At 41.8% G+C, this 23496-nt stretch overlaps 1 protein-coding gene across 1 annotated transcript in view; it reads left to right on the top strand.

Moving 5' to 3' along the window:
- Window positions 1-3651: 3651 nt before the first annotated feature.
- PTPRZ1 (protein tyrosine phosphatase receptor type Z1) overlaps window positions 3652-23496 on the top strand; it is a gene marked incomplete at both ends in the record, with an annotated part of 132298 nt that continues 112453 nt past the window's right edge. Inside the window, one exon of the mRNA XM_079539577.1 lies at window positions 3652-3709. Coding sequence (XP_079395703.1) covers window positions 3652-3709 — 58 coding nt within the window. The remainder of the gene's footprint in view (window positions 3710-23496) is intronic.

The following is a 23496-nucleotide window of genomic DNA, read 5'->3' on the forward strand; positions in this document are numbered from 1 at the left end:
GCTACATATAAACCCCCAAAAGAATTTGATAAATATGAAAGACAGTGCTGGAAATGAAAACATTTACCACAAGAGAAGAAGAAGATAAATGCAACAAATTGGCATTGTTCTGGGAAAAAGAAAAATGCACCAAAAACAAACAAACAAACAAAAAAAGCCATAGGCACTCTAAAAAAGCTGGAGGGGAGGGGGGGAAAGCTGAACAAGACACAGAATGACTCACCCTGGAAAATAACAAGATTGTCACAATACAAAGGAAAATACAGTACCAACACTGAAGAGAGTTTCACTTGGAGAAAAAAAGTAACAATGGATAAGAAGAGCAGACTTGAAAAAAATATTCAATGCCACATGAGAGGAATAGAGGAAGGAAAATTAAATAAGTAAAGAAACATAAGAGGAGGAAACACTTAGGAAAAGGGGGAAATACTGAATGCACAGAGCAATCAGTATCTCATCAAGATCTGCTAGTGTCCACAGAACCACAAATGGAAATATTAAGTAATAGAAGATAATTTTAATGTATACCTCAAAGTATTTACTAAAGGGTATGTTGATTAAAGGAAGACTTACATTTTGAAAAAATTGAAATCTGAAATGTTTACCTCAAGCTTTTTTCATGTCTACTTGCTATTGTGTCACGTTGTGGGTTACCTATATGTGAGAAAGTAGGCACAGTGATAGATACCATGTCAGTATAGCTACTGAGTCAGTTTGCTTGGCACTTAACACTTTCTCCAAATTAATTCTGGTGAGTTTGACTGGATATCAGGACAAGCTAAAACACCATGATATGAATGCTAAAGGTGAGGATACCACAGCCAAGAGTTTATCAGAACGCACAGAAAATCCTTCACCAATCATTCTTCAGTGCAAAAACCACAGAGGCGTTGTAGCAACTGGTACCAGGGCTTGTGTCTTTTCTAAACCTTTGGCAACTATTGAAAGTGGCTGTGAACATCAGGATATTATCATTTTGTAGTTATCCTGACAATATGCATATACAGTGACAGGCCAGAGATGAGCCTTACAGCCCACCCTTACTGCCTCTGCAGTCCAGGGTACAAAACTGCTCATGAGTTAGTATAGACATTTGTGGTCATGTTTTAAGGTCATTAAATTCCTGATGCAAAGGTTTTGAATGATGGAGAATCTGACACAATCACTGGTGATCTCTCCTAATGTTCATTGTTCTCCTGGTAAAAAAAAATCAGTGTGTCACCTACTGAAAAGCAAAGTTAACTATTGGCAAAAAGACTATCAGAACCAGATTCCTTCTGTGTGGCAATTTACTGTGGAAAATCAGGAAATATTTAATGCCACCTATCAATGTTGTGATTGCCCTTTGGTGTGGGTGCTTGTGATGGGTTTGTGATGAAAATAAAAGGGAATTCTTAAAGAAACCCTACAAGAAAGAAGGATGCTGATCTACCCAAACCTTTTCTATTACCTCCCTGTGTAGATAACTGCAATAGCAGCTGCTGGAGGTAATCCTTTAGCCTTGTCACAAAGCTTTGAAAACATCTGAAATCTGGAGACAAAAATTGATCCCCACAGGATGGAGGGGAACTGATAGCTCTACAGGCTCACATGTACTCGTGAGCAAGTCACATCCACTTCCAGCTTGAGGAAAGCCGGGTGGAGGGGGATCCTGGCAGCCATGTCCTTCCACTGTCCTGTGGGCAATGGCAGCGCCAGATGACCATATATCACCCTGCACTGGTCTGTAATAAAGTGTCTGTGTAGAGGTGTGGTGGTGAGAATCCACCTCCAGAGTGACTGAATATTCCTTTCTTTCCCACCTGTGACCTTTAACTGTGTATTTTATACTATGTATTTCAGTAATACCAGTGCAATATTGTACAATTCCTTTTGCTGCTAAGCATCTAAGCCAATTGCAGAATGGCGCTGGAGTTGACGTGAATCTCGAATAGTTTACCCACTGGCATTAATGCTTTGGCATGCATATGTCTGTCTGTGTTTGAGCATGTTTGCACTGAAGTTACTGCAGTAGTATGCTAGCATCTGGGTTCTTTCAGGAAAGTCAGCTGACTACAATCTTTAACAACATTTTCCTTTAGGATAATCCTAAAACAGTCTTTTTCTGGGGGATATCAGCACATGGAACTTGTCTCTTGCCATGACACCAGGAGTCCATTGGACAAGAGCTGTCATTCAGAGCTAATCCTCCTAATGAACCAACTTCTAGTATATGTCAGCTCTGCATATCCTGAAAGATGCTGACCTTGCATGGGAGACACATCCACCGCCTGCTCTTCAGACACAAAGCTTGAACACCTCGGCAATTTCTCCTGCAGCCTTTCACTCTGAATTTGCCAATTTGCTTCACGACAAGAGAGCTCTACCCTCCCCAGCCAGAGCAGGGGCACTGAAAGTTTTATGTTCTCCTGGAAGGAAAGACTGCAGCTCCCATAGCTGGGGAAGGAGGGCAGAGCAGCATGCCCACCTGTAAGGCACTGGGCGCTGTTGTTCTAAGACTGCCCACCATTAAATGTCACCTCACATCTGTGCAGAGCTGTTCCCACCACCCTGACAGGAACATCACCACTAACACAGTGCTGCTTACACTGCCTGGGTGAGGTGGGGGATCAGCTGTGTCCTCATGCTCCCAAAGCCCCAAGTGCTGCTCCAAGGTGTCCCAGCCGTGTGATGTGGTGTTTGTGGCCCTTAATTTTACACTTCTCATTTAGATGCTTTGGGGGTTTGTTGAGCGTTGTTACATATATTTTTCTTTCCCTTTACTTTTATTTTTTGCTCTTGTTTTGTCTTCCCTGAGCAGCGATGCCAGTGCCTGCGCCCTGACCCACTTCTAGAGCGGATAATGATATTCCGCTGCTCCAGCCCCTTCCCCCGCTCCCCCTCCGGTTCCCAGGATGACGGAGCGGCGCTGCCCGGCTCGGGCGCTGTCTGCATCTCCACCAGCTCCTCGCCGGCAGCTCCCACCCCGCTGGGCCCAGCGGTTATTCCCACCCAACAGCGGGCTGCGATGCTCTCTTGCCCCGCACCGCCCGGCCTCTGACCCCGTCGCCCTCTGACAACCCCGAGCCCCCTCGATAAACTTTTCCCTTGCGTGGCCGTGTGCACTCGGGGGTATCCCGGAGGGCCGCCTCACAGAGGATCCCAGAGCCCGGCCCCCGCCCCCTCCCGGCTGCTGGGAGGGGGGGGCAGCCCTTCGCTGCCCTCGGGCTCTCGGTCCCACAGCCCCGTAGGCACAGATACACACAAACACACACGCACACACTCACACGCGCGCACACGTCACCCGCGCGCGGTCCCCGCCCCCCCGCGCCCCCGCGCCCCGACATACACTCCGCGCTCCCGCACCCGCGCGCACACGCACCCGGCCCCGCCGCGCGCTCGCCGCACGCACTCGCGGCCGCTCCGCGGAGGGCGGCCCCGGCGCAGCCCCGCCATGCGCTGAGCGCGGCCCCGGCAGCAGGCAACATCCCGTACACAGCACCCGACGCTCCGCACCCCGTACCCGACACCGGCTGAGCCCGCCCGCGGCGTGGGGGCGGCCGCGGGGCGCGGCGCGGAGCCGTTCCCCACGAGAGGTGCAGCTCCGCGCGGGCGGCGGCTGAGGCAGACGGACGGAGCGGCGGACGGGAGGGGGAACGGGACGATTTGGACATGCTCATTCTAAGGCGCTGGGTTGCCTGCATCCAGCTCGTCTGTATCATCCGAGCGGGTGAGTGATGTTCCCATGACAGAGCTCTGCCTTTCCCACCAACTTTTCCCCCCCCCCCGCTCCGGCGCCGTTCTCCCCCTCTCCCTCTCCCCTTTGGCTGAGAGCGACGAGCGGCCGCTCGACCCCGAGGAAACGCGGCGTCACCCGCGGCTGGGACGGTCACCTGCCCTTCCGCCACCTCCGCGGCGCCCCGGCTCCAGCGCGGCGCGGGTCCCGCGGGTCCGGGGGCGGCGGGAGCCCCGCGGGCGGCACCGGCACCGAGCGGCGTCCCTGCGGCCCTGTATTGGGAAATGGGGCTCTCGCCTCTTACGTGAAGTGTTTGTAAAGGAACTCAGGGATGGGGGCAAAATTTCAGCCCCCCCGCCCTCGGAGAAAGACTTGTTCTCCAAGAACTGGTTACGTCAGTGATTCCCCTAAAACAAGAGGTAGCTGCAGCCGTGAAAAGCAAAATATTCAATTGTTCATGTGGGACACGGATTCCACACAGAGTATGGATTCATATAGATTTCAGTAGGACTCCTTATGTAACCAAATGAATTTTCAGCTCATTGATATCTGTGCAACTGGAGTGCATGATGGCAATAGTGCGCTGTTACTACTGCTACTACAGCAGCGCGAGGCGGTTGGCGCTGCCAGAAGCCCTGTTAATACTTCACCATATAAATATTAGGAGCCTGAGTGATGGGGTTTCTATGGTACCGAGCGTTCTTATGGACTTTATAAGGTTCTGTCAAGTAGATCACTAGGAAGTACGTGTTGTTCGCTTGCATTCAAGTATGAGAAACTTGGGAGCGTCAGCCCGTTCTAGCCGTGACCGCCTCTACAAGAGGGCTGTCGTGGTGGAGCAACCACTAACCTACATATCCACCCAATAGGTGGTGCTGCTTCTGAAACCGTGAGGCTCTGTAACAAAGATCGGGGTGAGGTGACAGTGACAGCAGCTCTGTACCGAGCTCTACTCGTTGGCAGGAACTGCTTTTTGGAAGTATTTTCACCCCCAGTCTGAAAGCTCAGTGGAAAAATGCAACTGTGAATACGATGAATGTAGCCAGCCATTATTACAGTGTATTATCCCTACATTGGTAACATTTTAATGCCACTTTTAAACTTACTTATTTCTAAAAGTAGAGTACTTGATCTAAAATACTTCTCTCAGACTGGTTGGGCAACAAATGCCTTACATGAAAACATCTAAGAAGTTTTCACGCCACCTTCCTCACGCGTTAAGCCTCCTAAAATCAGATACATGTAATCTCAGAACTGTTCTGAGAACAGCTTGTGTATGTGTGAAGAGGGGTGAGTGCATGTGAGTGCAGAGCAGCGTGCCATGCTGTGATCACAGTGTAATGCAACAAAATTGCATTTTGGAGACTGATTTTCACACCCAGGTGGTAAGCAGTGCAGGACACACAGGCAACCTTCTGATGAGACTTCTGTGTTGTTGATTTCATCTCATGTGTACTTAGAGATAAGTTGGTTTTGTGCAGCAGAGTATTCAAATACTTTTTGCACTCGTGGATGTTATTTATGGTCATGGGCTGGAAAGGTCTGTCAGCATGGTGAAGCGCTGTTCCTTCCTCATACGGGAGGTGTGATACAAATGCAGGTGCTGGTTTTCTCCTCTCTCCTCTATAGTTTTCAAACCTGGCCTGAAGGTGACACCCTTTTTGGATGTGTAGGGTGTTCTGATCTCAGTGGCTTCTCACTGGGAAGGGCTGGCAAGCCTTGCTCTTTGGTGGGAGCACTCGATACAGGTTGATAGAGAGGTTTCATTTGAACAAGTTCCTCCTTGGAACTATCTGCTTAACTAAACATGCTTTCATTTGATTGCATTAGTTCGTTGAATTTAACATTTTAGAATCATAGAATCACAGAATGGCTTGGGTTGGAAGCAATCTTAAAGATCAGCCAGTTCCAATCCCCTGCCATGGACAGGGCTGCCACCCCCCAGCTCAGGCTGCCCAGGGCTCTGAACACCTCCAGGGATGGGGCATCCACAGATTCTCTGGACAGCTGTGCCAGGGCCATTTATTAGAACGTTATTTATTAGAACGCTGACATTGCTTCCTTCTGTTTTCTCATTAAAAAATAAAATAGGTGGTTGTATATTACTGTTGTGTGGCTCCTTAGGTTTGATGAGGGAGGACAGCTGAGTCAGACAGGCTGGCTCTCACCATTGGGTATCTCTGGTACACACACAAGAGTCAAGGTGTTGGGAATGGGTCTGGGAATGCTGAGGAGTGTGGCTGCCTCCTGTGCTTCCTGGAGGCTGTGCCGGAGCTCGGCAGCACATCAATATAGATCCCAGCCTCAACTGGCTTGCCGTTCCAAAAAATGCTGTTCAGTTTTCAGCTGGTCATGCAGAGCTACACAGGGGTTTTTTTCAGTGTATCTGTTGGGGAGTTTTGCTACCGCCTCTGGGAGTTTCAGCAAGGAAACCTCAGTCTCACATCAGTTTAGGAAAGACAAAAAGGTCACATCAACCACACTGAGGAACCCCTTTAGAGCACACTGAGGCAAAATGCTCCTTTGGGAATGACAAGGCAGTGACAGTTCTTTCTCTGTTACTGAAGAAATGCTTGGGGGCTTGGTTCTAAGATTCTAATAACCCCGCTGAGATATGAATAGCACCTTCCTCCACAGCGCTGCCAGAGCCAAGAACTGATGTAATTATGTATGGGGCAGGGTATTATCCGGGTATTCTCGGTAAGTGCCATTCAGCCTAGTTCAATGGAACTACTTGTGGAATAAGATGCTATTCAGCCACAAGTAAGGGCACGTGAGAAATCTGCCTGATTGTTCATGGACTGCACTATGTACTTAGAAAGGAGCTTTTCCTGTGAAGTTTCTCCTGTGCCTAAAATTAAAGAATAACAGCTCCGTAGACAATTCACTTCTTTTTTGCATTTTCATTTTAAATGAGAAATGCATGAATCTGTAATTACATCTATTCAGCATATTTTTCAGGCTGAATATAGCCTTTGGAATTCTGCCCTCGCTTACTGATGTGTTCCATATAACCTTCTTAAAGTCAATGGGGTATGCCCTTTTTGCAGCTTTTGTCTCATTGTGCTGAAGGAGAAATATTTTGTGTCTCTTCAATAAGTTGGCTATTTATGAATTTGTGTAGGCAAGAAAATGCCAATGGAAAAAGGAATACGTTTTAACAAATTACATTATAATTGTGGCTAAATTTGAATCAAAAAGATGTAAATATTTAGGCAAGACCTAAAAAATATTCCATGACCTCACTGGGAAAATATAGGGGTAATTTTACCAAATAAAGCAAAAAGTCTCTCCAAAATAAGCTCATTTACACCTTATTCCTATCACTGTCTGACCTCAGCCATCATTTTGCCTTTCAAAAGGCAGCTAATTAAACTGTGACTTGTTTGATTAGTTGTGTTTCGCTTTATTTTTTCAGTCTCTGGAGAAAAATTTCCCTCTTTTGGTTTGTTTCTGGCATTCCAGTACTATGGCTTTATTCACACAGAAGTAATGTTCCTCTGGATATTCTTTTATTAGAGAACTGACATCAGGACTGGATTTCCAAGCTACCAGATGGCGCGTATCTCACTACCAACAAGAAAAACAACTTGTCTGCTCTTTTTGGATGGCCCCAACTAATATAATGAGAATCTGAAGCAGAGTATTAACTTAGATTTCTAAATCCAGTCACACTTTCTGTTCATTCTCATGTAAGCACACTTAGGCTCAGTAATCCCTTAAACTGTCAAAGGAATATGGGATCAGAGCCTTCTTAATAGCTCTAACTAGACAGCACTTCTGTTGGCCAGGTATTTGGCATAATTATAATTCAATTATAGTGGAGTAATTCTACAGAACATTACTTTTAATGTTTTAGCGTATTTTAAGATGACGCTTTCCTATGGGCATACATAACTCTGACATAGAAATTCAGTTTTGCCATATGTAAAACATAAAGGCTAAAACAAAATAGGAATTTAAAGACTGTTTAAGCATCCACTTTATTTTCTGCAGTTTTGTACCACTGAGATTGATATAGGTAAAAATCTAAATATGCTGAATAATTATACTGAATACTGAGAATCAGTTATACTGATTTGTTTTGAGGTTCAAGTACTGGCAAGTATGAGAAGTGGAACACAAAATGAATGACGTTTAAAGAATTAACACCAGTGTAACTCACATATAGAAAATATAACTGTATATGAATAATATATAAAGCTGAATAATATATAAAGCTGTTTTATGTGAATTTCTAGAGAGAACCTAATTAATAGAGACAAAACTACCACCCCAATTGGAAATTATTCCACTTATAATCCGGATTACAAATCACAATGGCAGTTTGTGAACACAGGAGCTTGCCGCTTACGAAGGAAGGCAGTTTCCTTTTGCTCATCATGTAAGTGGTCATTTCCCACTGTAAGTTCTCTAATTAGGAATTTAAGGGTGAACAGATTCTGTTCTTTCCCTGACAATTTCAATTCCTCTTCAAACTGGGAGACCTTCTCAGTATTCCCCCTAGGGCCAGGAAGTCTGCAGCAGTTCCGGAGCCCCTGTCTCCCATTTAACAGCGCGATTCTTACAGCTTCGTGCACCATTTATGTGGCTTTCCTGTATGAGACATCCTTTGGCTATTCAATAAGCTTCTTTTCCCATAAAGACAAAAGTTACCTTTTTTGAATACATGTCAAGGCTTCTGCATTAGAAAGATAAATCAACAGGAAGCAAAGAACTTACAGTATTAAATAAACAAAACGTGTTAAATGAAAGATGGGAAATTTTTCAGAGTGGTTGGAACTGTAAGTGAGACTTGGCTCCAGTACATTCTTGAGGAACTGCTGGCAGTGATGCACTTTTGTAGGAAGGTATGGTCCAGGTTGCTTGCTGAATACAAATTACTGATGTTGGTCAGTTCAGTCTTGAGTCTCAGGTGGAAATGAGTAATTCAGTGGAGATTTTAGAAATGAAATAGGGATATATATATATATATATGCATACATATGCATACATATATATATATATATATATATATATATAGAAAGGTGACTGGTTGAAAAGCAGACTTTAAAGCATTATGAATTGTTCTAGCTGAGACATGCTTCTCATAAGCTCCTGTTGCCTTCTTTTTCTGCACCATGCTTGGATTTATGTGTTCTTGTTCTCAGTGAAGACCTCAGATATATTTCCAGCTATTCAGTGATTTACACCAGCTGTCCTAGGGCAAGCCAGTTGCTTGTTATTTCACTCAGCTGCCCAGCTCACCTAAAGGCAGTGTAGAAGCCTAAACTTGAAGGCTTTGGAACCTCCATCAGGTGCCTAATAGCAGGGTGATTCATCCCACTTCATCTGAGCTTTTGCCTAAGTCAGGTTTCCTTAATCCATAGCTTATGTTGCAGCTTTAGATACAGTGGCTAAAAGGTGGGCTAGATATGGCTTGGCTACCTGGACTATGGCAAGCAATATTTACTTCTCCACATTTTTATAGCATTCTGTCAGAATGCAAAGTATTGATATTTTTTTTTAAAGTATGTTTTTCATACACAAGTACACTTCCAGAAGTGTTTATCAGCTGTTTTCATTCTATTGCCATTCTGTTTATTGTTATAAAATCATGAAGTGGCTCAGGTTGGAATGGACTTTTAAGATCATACAGTTCCAACCCATTGCCATGGGCAAGGCTGCCATCCAGCTCAGGCAGCCCAGAGCCCCTGCAGCTTGGCTTTGAGCACCTTCAGAGATGGGTCATCCACAGCTTCTATGGGCAGCTGTGCCAGCACTTCAGTGCCCTCACAGTAAAGAATTTCCTCCTACCATCTCACCTAAATCATCATTTCTGCCTAAAAATATGTATATATATTTATAATGGGAAGGAAAGCCCCGTAACAAGTGCAAATCCTCAGGTGTTCTGAAGGACTTCTACTTTTCAAGGGCAAGAACAAGCACAGAGGTAGATGAGTGTAAAATAGCAGAGATAAGTAATTTTATGAGGTTACTGGGACTGCTCACATGACTAGTGAAGGATTTCAGTGAGAGTTTTCAAGGGTGGTACACCTGTTTGCATGCTAGCTCTGAATTCTAACCTTCATTGCCAAAATATTTTTACTGGATTACCTGACGACTGAAATGTAAAACAGGAAGCATTCAAAGATATAGCTAAGTATTTTCACTGCATTAAAAAGACAGTACAAGTTTGCTTTTCTAAGTGCTGTGAGCAAGATAAGTGTAAAAGTTAAACGAAATAAAAGGTATCTTAAGAAAAAAAAAAAAGGATGTGTTTCTGTAAATGCCATATTTCCTAGGAAGTCATGATGTGTTCTTCGACTGGGGAATGTTGTTGTTGTTTTAAAAGTCATCCATGCCAAATTCAACTTTTTCCTAATTTAAATGGATGTATTTAGAGACTTCATTGAGATCTAGATTGGCTTATATTAGAATTCATCCAAAAATACTGAACTATAGCGATATTGCTCATGGCTATCAGTGAAATAAAAATTTGTAGTGCTCTTCAGGTGCAGCTTCTATAGGAGATACCAAAAGCTTTTCTGAAAGCCAAACCAAATCCGGTGTTTGAGGGGAAATTCAGCTATGAACATTTGTGGCTTTTTTTTTTTTTTTTTTAAAGATGTGAATCTATTCTGGCTTTGCATGCTAAACTCCATGATTTCAACAGAAGTTCCCCAAAACAGCTGCTTCCTTTGACCAAACAGCTAATGACCAGACTAACTGGCTTTGTACAAGTAACCTGATGTTACTCCAGGCAATTTGTCTTCTAGCTCCATCCCCAGGCCGACCAATTTTATCTTTTTGGAGCCTTTTGGAAAAGCACATTTTATTCCAAGTGTATGCTGTTTGTTTCTGTAATTTCTTTTTGCAGTTCTTACTCTGATAGGTGTATGTATGATAATTAACAAATCTGACAGGCTGTGGAATTCCCCCTGCAGCCCGCTGGAGTGTGCTGTTCAGTGTGTGGGACATTTCATGGTGCACGGTGCCATCAGCAACCCATCATGTGCCCTGAGGTTGGAATAGTGCTGTATGGTCTGTGTCTATCTTTCCCTTTGCAATCGTCTTTCATTTTCAGGCTGTAGTTTACAGTTCATTTATCTTGCAATGATAGCTTGTTGCGGAAAAATCCTGCGGAATGAAGTTCTCTTTTTTTTCCACACTCCTTGGATTTGTATCACTGTAGGTATACAGATTACAGCAGAATGACTTCTGGCTCATTTCAGCAGAACTGTGCGTGAATAAATCCTGGATGAGCATCAGGGAGCAAAAGATACAGATGAACTATCTGAGTTACAGGATGGTGCTGACACAAAAACAAGTGGAAACAAACTGGCACAGTGCAAATATAAACTGAAATCCGAAGGCGGCTCCTACCCATTAAAGCAATGATATTTGGAAAGTCTTTCTGCTGCAAAAAAAAAATAGATTAAAAAACCAATATATATATATATTTAAGAATAGAGCTCTGTGTATTTCCACAAGACCCTGCAAGGTCAGAACAGACCCACACTGGTAACATCAGAGTCACTGTCAGTGAGCACCATCTTATGGTTTCAGCTGTGCTAGGGAGAGAAGTGAGCAGAGTGCCCCTGGCCATGCCAGCCAGCTGCCCATGTAGAAGCAGCAGCAAAAAGCCTCCCTCACTCCAGGCAGACACATCTGTAAGCTGGGTGATGGCACTGAGGACTCACAGCATCCCTACTGCCACTCTGCATTTCAAATGGCGCTCAGAATTAAAACATCATCAGTCTATCCAGGGGAAAAAAAAAAAAAAAGAAAAAAAAAAAAAAAAGCCTAATATAAAATCAAGAGACTTTAAGACATACATTTTGGGTTGTATTAATGTGTACTGGGGCTTGTTAACAATTTGCAATGTTAAGTATTTGTACGACCACAAAGTAAGGAAGGTTTGCAAAATCTCTTATTGTATGACTTCACGAGGTAGGGGTTTAATTAAAATACTGACTATTAGAGTGTCTGAGAGAACTGGCCTTATTCTCACTTTTTCACACTATCAGTCCATGGAGAATTCAGGGAAAAGGAGATTCTTCAGTTGGCTGTGTCTTCCTGTTCTGCAAAGCCATCTAGAAAACCCAGGCTGGCTTGGGCATCTGCAGAAAGCAGGGAAAGGAACCATAGGAGAAGTGGCATTTTACCATGAACATTCACAGTGTGTTGGCACAAGTCATCGGCTTGTTTTTATGTCTTTCTATTCTTTTCCTAATTCAAGATCTCTGTCTCAGAAGCGAACTGTTTGTTTTTTGTTGTTGTTTGTTTGTTTCCAAATCAATCAGTGTAATGCAAACAGTGTGAATGAAGGCCCCAAAAAAGTGGAAACTGTCGTTGTAGACTGGAAGCATATGGGCTTCCATTGGGAAGTTCAGAATGAAAATTGTATGCTGAAAAGTTTACTGAACTACAGCATGAGAAGGCTAAATAAAGGATACACTGGAATATTCAGGTATTCTGTACAGTTTTGGGATAGCAGAGTAGCGATACAAGCAGAGAATTTGAAACAATTAAAATAGAATCATTTTCATGATTCTCCTACTGGGTTTCCAGCAAGAAGATTGTTCTCAATTTTGAATCATTTTATTTCTTTGTCACATTTGACACTAGATGAATGCTGAGCATATTCTCAGGCTCATCTACCAATTTCTCTTTAATTCAGCATCTAATAAAATTTATGTCCTCCCTGACAGTACAAAGGACTTACTCCTTTCCATGCATTTTACCAAATACAAACGTGGTTACGTTTAGATTACTAATGTAATGGTCCTCCTGGCTGTTTTTCCTATCCCCTTCATAATGTGTGTTTCCTACTTATTGACAATTTCTGCTCATTTTTTTGGTCATGTGTTTTGTATCATCTACTTTTTCTCATTCTTTCTTTGAGACGACAAAAGAGGGATGGTTGGTGGTTTTTTTGTTTGTTTGTTTGTTTGCTTGCTTACTTACTGAGCATTGGAGAGAAAAAAATAATAAATCAATGTAACATTTATTAGAACTAACGAAATAGGGAAAAAAGGTTCTTAGTTTTATTTCTCTGTAGGTTTGATTTTCTACACTGTTGTCTAATTGCTCAGTCAGAGGTTCAAGGTATCTCTTGATATATTTAAGCAGAGGTGAATTCAGTATTATATTCTATGGAATTCATTCAGGGATGTTTAAAAATACCCCACACTTGAAACTGTTCTTTTAAACCATTGGTAAAAGACACTGTTAGGTCTGAGTGTTTTTGAGTCTCTCCTGATTTATGCCATTGACTATGGGATCTGTATTGTAGAGAACATCTTTGCACATGGTAGAAGTCTTTACTGGCTGGATGGAAAGTCCTAGCCTTTTTGTGAGAGGTGATAAGGCTGTGACACACAATCTGACAAAGATCTGTCTGAGTATCCGTACCCATGGAGGGAGAGATGACAGCATGAATGGATATGTACTGTTCATTAGGAATATGTGAATATCCTAAAAGCTCTATTTGATTAGCTGTTGTGACTATATGTTTGCAATGGGGAAAAATGTTTTCATCATATGAAAACAAATTGCAAGTGCATTTTAACACAAATTTAAAATGCCCTTACTGCCTTTCTGGGTGGAAGAAGACAGGTTCAGCTCAATCAGGTGAAGATAATGAGGCAGTGATGCGCGATGGATAGTTTCAGGTTGTATGCAGTTGACTTAAATAGAAAAAAATGTATGTGGAGCTATCAGAAAACAGTTTTGTTATCAGTAAATAAGATTATATTGGTTAAATAGCTTTTTCCAATATGATCAACACTGTGCATTTGAATAAGTCTGTAATCCATGTTTTCAAGGAAAGCTAATGATTATTGAAGTTTTTTGTTCATTAGTTGAAGAATAAAGTGAGTATACTAGACTATTTCTAAATATACAAAACCCCACTGCTATGAGATCTGTTGTTCACTTGAAGGCAGCAGAAAATCTGACCCACTCAGGGTAGCTTTTGGGTTATACTGAGTAATAGATTTGGTCACTGTGCTGTGGTACTTGGAATGCTGGGTAGGTATCCTGCTCATCACATAAAGGGCAGGCAGGAGGGTTTTAGGCACCTGAACTGGGATTTATAGCAGCTAGCATATCCAGTGCTGAGACTAGCCTGGTCTAATATTAGATATGGAGGTTGGAGGTCCTACCCGCAGCAGGGGGGGTTGGAGCTTGATGATCCTTGAGGCCCCTTCCAACCCAAACCATTCAATGATTCTATGACATGCGAGCCTGGCTAGGAAGTACTAAAATGTTTTCTTTATAAATTCATGGAACAGTCCAGGTTGGATGGAGCCTTGAAATGTCATCAAGTCCAAGCTGTATATGGCTAGACTTGACAAAAGGTATCCTGAAATTCCGAATTGATCTTACTACTCTTGAAGTAGCCAGAATATGTTAACAGTTTTCATAATCACCTAATAGTGCAGCATTTGCTGAAGAAATGGGAAATAGCAGTCCTGAGCCATTCCTGTGTAAGGGTTTGAACCACAGCTGTGGACAGCAGTTGAGATGGCTGCAGTGCTGATCTCCACTCAGGCTGAAGATGGAAACAATAAAAAATGTGAAAGAGAAAATGTAACGATGAAGCCTAATGGGTAAGCTGGGTGCTCCTTGCAGCATTTCCAGGCACTAGACTAGATTTTCACTCTCCTTACTGCCACCACAGCCCTCCTCAGAAAGCAGCAGCTGCTGTGTGTGTCCCTGGTCTCCTGCTCCTGCTGTGCATGTCCCCCTCTTCCCCACATTCCCACACATTGCCATCAGTCTGTGGCTGTGTCTCTATGCTGGGATGGAGGCATTTGGCTGCAGGGGCAGTCGGTGTGATGGAAGAGCTGCTCTGTCTGGCACAGGGGCAGGGAGCCAAGTCAGAAAATGTGTTGTAGGTTGGATTGAAGCCTTGGATCAGCAGCTGGACCATGCTGGGCTATGTCTCACAGTGAAATGAGTGAGATGCGGGGTGCCAGTTTCTGTCAGTTCGGTTATTTCTGTCTTTTATCTAACTACTGTCCTATGAAAACAAACAAACAAACAAAAACAAAAAAAAAAAAGAGGATATCTGTTGTCTTCTGGAGTTTTGAAACCTGATGAAAAATGCTGTTTTATCTCTTGGGTGGATTGGTCTGATGCTTATCTAGGCCTCCTGGGCATCTCTAATCCATGAAGTCTGTGCATCTTTCAGCTTGGACCAATTCCTATGTTTTTCCTGTTGTGGAGAGTGAACCAGTTAGAGACAAAAATGCTGTGTACCACTCCCAGAAGAGAAAACTGTGTGACTGTGCCCTCAATCTGTGTAGGAAGTGCATGCGTTCACAGCACCCTGCTAAAATGCCAGGAGATTTTCTGCCTCAGGCAGGTATGGCAACAGAGTGAGTAACAGCTGCAGTGTCCTGGAAGAAAATACAGCATGTTCTCCTTTCAGTGGTAGTTCAGCTGCTGTGGATGGCATGGAGACAACAGGCTTATTTCCCCAGTGAGTCACTCACCCTTCCAAAAAGCCCAGTATCTCCAAGGCTTTCAGCTGAGGTGGGGCCTATTACATGCTCCCTACACAGCCGAAACCTTAAAAGCTCAGTCAAACCCATAATTAATTGAAGTTTGTGTAACACTTAGAAGATGTAACTCACTAGATGAGTACTAAGGCTCTTGCTAATGATTTTAAATCTACAAAGCAACTTCCTAAAAAGCTTTGAAATTGGCAATTACAGTATTCTGTGTTAGATGGAAAAGCTTTGATGGCTACAGAGTGAGAAATAAACGCTTGACTTACACTGGAGAGATAACAACAGCACACTGCTAGGTACAGTGACGTGGCAAAGAGCCAGACAGGGATTTGCTATTGCTCCTGCCAAAACTCGATTTGAAGCCATTTCAGTATCTCTGTGTTGCATAAATGACTATGAAATTCCTGGGAAGTCTGTAGTTACATGTAGTTATGGTCTGAAGATAAGGTATAATTGGAGAATTTTACTTGCATGCCCTCTTCATGTATTTTATTTCTGTTTTTATTTCTGTGCAGTTACAAGGCTGACTTCTGATACAGTGCTAGACATGAATCCAATGACAGTATTCTTGTCCATCCTTGTTCTGTCAGATGCTTACAAAAAGATAAAAACTGGTGATGATTAAAAAAAAAGATAAAATAGATTAAAAATAATAATAATAACTTAGAATGATAGGTCTACAAGGCCATTATTTTCCTATCAAGAGAAGGAATATTTTGTAATGAAAACTGGAGTCTGGAAGGTTGGTTTTTGTGTGGTGTTTTCCAATGGCAAAATACATGAAGCTGTCTTCCTTGCTTGTCTGGTAATGGGGGGCTCAGCATCCGCCAAGCTGTTTACTTCAGTTATTCAGTTTTTCATGAGGTGCTTAGAATTCGATAGGTTCTTTGGTGTAAAATAATGCAGTCTTAGGCTGTAAACCTTATATTTTTAAGCTAGCATAGTCCTGTCATATATAAATAATGCGTGACTGTTGTAGGCATCTTCAGAAAAAAATTCTTTATCTTGATTAATTGCTTACTAATTTCTCCCTAATACCTGTTGGAATATGTGCAAAATAATCTTCATATTACTCCTTTAAGAAAAAAATACTGTAATTATCTTATATTATCCTAACTACATTAACATCCATCTTTCTTGAGGACACTGCTACTGTCTAAAGCGGCAGTCTGGGAGGGCTTCACTGTTTGGAGACTTCATTTAGAAGTAAATAAAGTTATGTCCAAATAAAATGATGGAAAAATAATCTCCCTACTTGTCTACAGTTTTTTTCCTGAGGCATTAAGTACGTGTTAGCACTGTGCTTATTGATGCAATGCCAATATACTTAAGACATTTTGCAAACATTTAAGGAATATAACTAGTCATGGGAAATCCAGACAGTTAATTTATACATGGGAGTGTGCATCCATCTCCTTCTGTGAACAGGTGAATCATGTAACTGGGCTGTTACACATGTTGGCTGGATCTGACGTTAAACCAATGTGTGGAGATGCTGTATAATTGCAATCATTTGTCATGTATGTATTGATATATTTAAACATAGATGTCATCAAATGTGCTTGTCCACAACCAGGGTTCTGTTGTGAAAGTACTTTGCAAACACAGAGCATGAACATGACAATTTCCCACATCAACTAAGAAATGATGAAAACAGTGAAAGAGAAGCTGGTAGGACAGAGAGGATGGGAGCAACTGTTAGGAAAAGAAGTTGTGTTGGCTATTTCTGTGAGTCAGGTTTTCAAAGTGGTCCCTCAGATCTCTCAGGAGACCTGAGCTCGCTACAACTGCCTGATAGGAGGCTGTAGCAAGGTGGAGGTTGGCCTCTTCTCCCAGGTAACAGTGATAGGATGAGAGGTAATGGCCTTATGTTGAGCCAGGGGAGGTTCAGATTGGATAGTGAGAAAAAATTATTCTCTGAAAGAGTGGTGAGGTGTTGTGACAGACTGCTTAGGGAGGAGGAGTCACTGTCCCTGGGGCTTTTCAAGAAGCAAGTAGATGTGGCACTGAGGGATATGGCTTAGTGAAGATGGATTGATGGTTGGACTAGATGATCTCAGAGGGTTTTTGCAGCCCTAATGATTCTATGATTCCATGAAAAATTGTATTGAATAAGTCTGTCTCAATTCCTCATCTGTAAGAGAGATAGCAATACTTCACTCAGAAGTGTTTTGTGTAAAAGAATATCTTAGTATTTCCAAAGCCCTTTCAAGAGAAAAATGGTTAACTTGAAGCCCTATGTTACAGGGCTGAATCCTGCTGCTAGGAGGTAATGCAGGTAGGTTTTATAGTTCTTGTGGGACCTGCAGCATGCCTGCAGGCAAGTTGGCTTTTGATCATGTGGAGGCCCTGGAGCAGACCCTTGCATATAATGTGAGCCCCAAGCAGCAGTTACATTGCATCTAATGTAATCTAGTGACTCAGTGTGGCGCTGGAAATCATGAGACGTAGGAACTAAACCTAGCAGGCAGTGTCAACCCAGGCATGCCATTTGACCTTTTTGTTGCCTTAATTTATCATATGTAAAGCTGAGACAGTATCTCCCTACTTTATTAAATTAGTTCAGGAACAAAAGCACTACATAAATACTAGGGTGTACAGATATTATGTGAGCACTCGTGTGCAAAGGGCTGAGACGTGTCTGGTTATAGATAGCCCTTGGCACAAGCACAGCCTTCCCAGTGATGTATGGCTTTACTTACATGCAGCTTCAGGCACATTTATGTTTGACAGCTTGGGTCAAAACAGCTTGTCTGAGCATTTATCTTGCAGTGGTGCCTCTTTAATCCTGATCCTAAATGGAAATCCTTACCATGTGTACCCCAAAAATACCAGTATGGATTGCCACAAGGTCTGTTACTTCATGTTCCCCATCTAAAAGTCAACAGGAAGAAATGTAATACTGACTTGCTTTATCAAACGCGTCTCATATAGCTTTTGTGCACACTTGATAGGGACAGTTATACTGAATTGGGATACCCATGATTCTATTCTATCCAATCAATCTATCTATTCCTGTAATTTAATATTTAAATGTTGTGTATAGCCAGAACAGTGGTAGGACAGGCATAGCATACTAAAAAATTTCTCCCATATGTACAACTTGGGTCCATATATGTGTCATGTATGTTAATAATATCCTGTACCATTCCTCTTTATATACATATATCATACGTATACGAGTGTGGTCTTGGGACTGGGGGCTGCCAGTGGCTACTTCCTGTAGTTGCCATCTCAGTGCTGTGGGGTCTTGCAACATGTGCTGTCTGTATAGTTCCTGGTCCCAAATGAAGAAGTGCAGTTTATGTCTCTCCTGCCCTCCATAAAGTCAAACAACAAGAGACAAGTCACTATTTGCATGTCAGCATTTACAATCAACCGATATCTGATACATTGTGGTTGTCATTAGCTCTGGCTTCAGGGAGGTTGGTACCATTGCTCGTAAGGCAGAAGTAAATGTTGACTTTCAATTAATGGCAATAAGGACAAATACCAATCTGGACAAAAGCTTTAAACTGTGCAGGCAGGCAGTGGATAAAAACTCGCCTTTCTTTTTACTCTCTTCTTAAAATAAGGACATGTTAAAAATGAACAGAGACCATTCTAGATTTCTGTTGTCCTCCAGTGAATGATAAAGTGGTGAGTCCTATGTACAAAAAAAAAAGGCCATTATTGGTAGTTTCTAGAGTCTTTATTTCAGAGTATATAAAAATCCAACATAGAAATAAAAGAGAGAGGAAGAGATAAAATGGAGGGGGAAAAAAAAGAAAAAAGAGTGAAAAGGGAAAGGGAGGGAAGGAGGGAGAAATGAAAGAAAGAAGGAAGAGGAAGGAATTGTTCAAATGTTCTAGGCATCTTCACAATACTGATCTGTAACATAGATGGAAGTATGTAATACATATAGGAAACACATAGTGAAAAAAATTGTAGAATGATACTTGTTGACACTCACAAGGAGAAGTGATGTGATGAATGTAACAGCAGTAGGCTTGGGGAAGTAGCAGACACTATCCCCCTACTCTCGTATGTGCACTACCGCCCTGTCTCAGCTCCTTGTCCATGGCTAACCTACAAGCTCTCCTCTCTTCTCCTGCTCATAAGGGACTTTGTGGGCCATTTGTGGATATGTCCCGGATTCCCCTTCAGACAACCTTGTTTTTCTTGTCTGAGAGAAAGGTGGAGAGTCCTGCCCAGCAGATTCTGGGTAACTGTCCTAGGTAATCCATTGCACATATCATGTGTGAGAAATTCATTTCAGGTCTACTTAAACAAGATGCAGTGCCAACACAGAGTTCTGTGGATTTTCTGGCAGTGACCTATAGAAATAATAATAATAATTGTTAATATAACAACATGTATATAATTGGTGACTGCTGACAGTAATTTTCAGGCCATGATGACAAAAAAACAAAAACAAAACCCACAGCCTAGCATCACACACAAAAAGAAGAAACAAATAGCTTCATCACATTCAAAACAGAAGTGTGTTTTCTTAGCCTGTCAGGTAATTCATTTGGAAAAGGTTTCATTTATAATGAATGTATTCAGACCTAATGCCATCTCTTTGTACAAAATGCAAAACCAAGATTGGACTAAAACTCACTGCTCTTGAGTATGGCATACTGGTGTCTCTATGGACAAAACACAGTTGTGCCTTACGTATCAAAGAGGAACCTTCTATTATGACTGGTTTTGTTGGAGAGGAATTAAAAACTTGGACTTGTCAGGACTGTGGCTGTGAAGAGTTTTAGCACGCAGGGTGGAATAGATAGGCTGATACAGCATGTAAGTTCTATAAGTTGTGTCTCAGGAAGACAGTATTTGGCATTTGGTTTCAGCTAAATTTCACATTGATTTCAATTGAAGAAAAACAACTCTATATTCTTCCTGAAGCAATATCTACAATGAGTACTATTTTAAGAATCCACCCAAGGCTCTAGTCATGAAGAAGCATGTGTTTAACTGGGCTGCATTCATTCTAGAAAATAAAATTGATGTTCTACTTGCAGTTTTAAAGGGAAAATCTTTGTTCTTTTTTCTCCAAGACAGGATTCCATGGTGGCTGTGAAAAATATCCTCATTTCAAATAAATTAACAAAAAAGAAACAAACTGTAATTTCCTACAGCACATGCATGAAAAAATTTAACATGATATTGGCAGGGAAAATGGCCTATAGTGTTACTAGATTTCTGGCATATTATATACAACAAATAAAATTGCAAGAAGAAGATAGTATTAGGTTAAGAACTACTATTGTTAATGGTTCTCAATACTTTGTCTTTAGCACAAGCTTTTAGAAATTAAAAAACAAAGAAAAACAAATAAAAACCAAGATGGTATCATGCCACCCAGCTCTCCTTGCTAAATGAGAATGAAGAGGTTTGCCATGATATTTCAAGAGTTTGGAGTAGGGTGGATATTTTTCTTCCTTTTGTGTATATTCACACTGTATTCACACCATCTCACACTGCCACAGATGCTTCTGCAGAGGGTCAGATTTAAATCAACATTTTGTATTAAAGTGACAGTGAAAATTTTCTTTTTAGGGTGAAAGAAAAGGGCCAAGGGTGTTACATAAGACTTGCTAATATTTCATCTGTCCAAGTGATATTTTAAAATTATGAAAAGTTCATCGAATGGTTCATACATTATTGATATGCTGATATTGCAGGAGGCTGGAAATTGTTGGAGATTATAAAACTGGCTAGAGTGCAGAAAATTCTTTCCATAATGACGTCTTTCAAGAGATTTAAATTTGTGAGGTCTTTCTTCTCTTTTTTAGACAACTTTAATGTCTTTTAGAGGTAAGGCATTTGTAGAAGCTTTTGATTCCACTCTTGTTTCAAGCTATCTACTACATAAGTCTACTGCATTGTATCTTTGGGACTGAAGATTCCTGCTCAGGGAGCAAGTTCAGCATGAAATGTAAAACAATTGTAAGAGTCTAATAAACTTATTCTGTCCTTAATGTGTAGAGCTACTCTTGGGTTTAAGCGATTCAGATGCTCTGAAGGAAATTAGAAAAAGATAACAGTTTATGCAAATGACTATACAGCAAACCAAATCTGAAGAAGGATATTGTTTCCTAGAATAAATGAGCATCTGCTTTCCTTTTTAATGTAGAAAAGTATCCAAAATGTGACCATAAATGTGAGGTATTGAGTGATTTGAGTAAGAACCACACATTATTCAGAGCTCACTAATGCAGTTTCCCATACTCTGTAAAGATTGAAGTAATAATTAGCCCCAGAAGAAAGAGGGGGCCCAAGAAATCTGGGCTTAAGAGATGGGTCTGTCCAAAACTCATGACATTCAACTTTGCTAAATGTAAGATCCACCTCCTGGATTGAGACAATATCAGGTACAAATGCAGGCTGGGTAAAGAATGCACTGAGAGCAGCCCTGAGGAGAAGGACTTTGGGGGTGTTGATAGTGAAAATCTTGAAGTGAACCAGCAGTATGCTCTTGCAGCCCAGAAGGCCAACTTTGTCCTTGACTGTGTCAAAACTGGGCTGGCCTGCCCTCATCTGGAGTACTGTGACCCCCCAGTGCTATAAAGATGTGGAGCTTTGGGAGTGAGTCTAGAAGAGGCAACAGAGTTAATCAGAAGGCTGGAGCATCTCATCTACAACGACAGGATAAGGCAGATGGGGTTGTTCAGCCTGAAGAAGAGACAGCTTTGGGAAGACTTCACTGCAGCCTTCCTAAAGAGGGCCTACAGAAAAGATGGGAAGGGACTCTCTGTCAGGGAGTGTAATAATAGGACAAGTGAGAATAGTTTTAAACTAAAAGAGAGGAGATTTAGATTAGATATTTGGAATAAATCATTTACTAAAAGGGTGATGAGGCACTAGAATGGGTTGCTCTGAGAAGCTGTGGATACCCCATCCCTGAAGGTGTTCTAGGCCAGGTTGGATGGGGCTTTGTGCAAACTGAAAGTATCCCTGCCCTTGGCAGGAGCATTGGAATTAGATCTTTAAAGGTCCTTTCCAACTTAAGGCAGTCTATGATTCAACATACCAATAAAAACAACAGGACTTTTTTTCTGCAGTTATATTATTCTACTGCCTTTCCTTCCAGTGGTACTGTGGGGCTCATAAGAAACTGGATGCTTTTTAATGAATGAATATAACTTAATCCTAGCACAAACTTGCATATTGCCAGTATAAGAGCAGCAAGCCCATTCATTTGGCAATAAGTCAGGTATGGCTGGATAAAATAAGATACAATCCTTTCATCAGTGCGTGAATTAGCAATTAGTTGACATCAAACTGGCAAAAATGCACTAGACAGAGAATATAGAATGAGATGTCTCTGTGTTAATACTCTAATCTCTCTTTCATTACACACCTTCATAGCAGGCAGAATTAACACTGGTAGAATTTCTGTTTACTCAAGAAAAGCAGTCATGTTATAGTTTTAGTTTGTGCTTCGTTGGCACTCAGCAGAGATAAGATCTTCATTCAACCTTAATCTAATTATGACAAAATTAATAATGTCAAGCCTTGAGAAAGTAAGTGCATGACAATTAATGAAGTGGGTTAGATGTGAAGAAGTTTGCTCTGCTCTGCTGATGATGACAGAACTCAGCCTATGAATCAGCAGTATAAAAGGAGTATTCTGAGGAAATAAAACCATAAAGATAAAGGTAAAATATGAAATCCAAATGAGACCCTGGGGACTAGGAAACTAATGATGGGTAAATCACATCTGAGACGTGGGCTGAGGCAAAATACATAGGTGAAAAGGGGAACTTCAATTTGATACAAAAAGAAAGGGAATGCTTAAGCCATGAACTCTGTGTTATATGCAGCCTTGCAGAACAATTCATCCATCATTCAGTCCATTGCTGGCAGCTTTTTTTCCCTGGGGAGTTAATTTAATGGCAGCAGCCTGCCCTTTGCTGTCAGTTTCACCAGGGCTGAGAAGTTTACTCCTATCACTGAGCGTATTGCATTCGCTTGACACAATGCATGCACGCAAATAGGTTTGTGCCTACTCTGGGGTAAAGACAGCCACTAGGAGCAGGCATTTGGCTGGTAAAAAAAACATCTTGGTGTGCTCCCAAGATGACCCTAGGAAAAAGGATCTGACTGCTTTGATGACTGCAACCATCTTTCAGCCACTGCCTGTATTGATTCTTCAGTGACACATGAGCTTTCCCTGGCAGCAGATGAAGCTATGGAACCTGCTCACCAGGTGGGCCTCAGCATGATAAAACGTATGAAAGCAGATTAGGTAGAACAATTAAAACTTTAGAAATCTGGAAATAAGTGCTT

The sequence above is a fragment of the Tetrao urogallus genome, assembly GCF_951394365.1.
Source record: "Tetrao urogallus genome assembly, chromosome: 1".
Lineage (NCBI taxonomy): Eukaryota > Metazoa > Chordata > Aves > Galliformes > Phasianidae > Tetrao > Tetrao urogallus.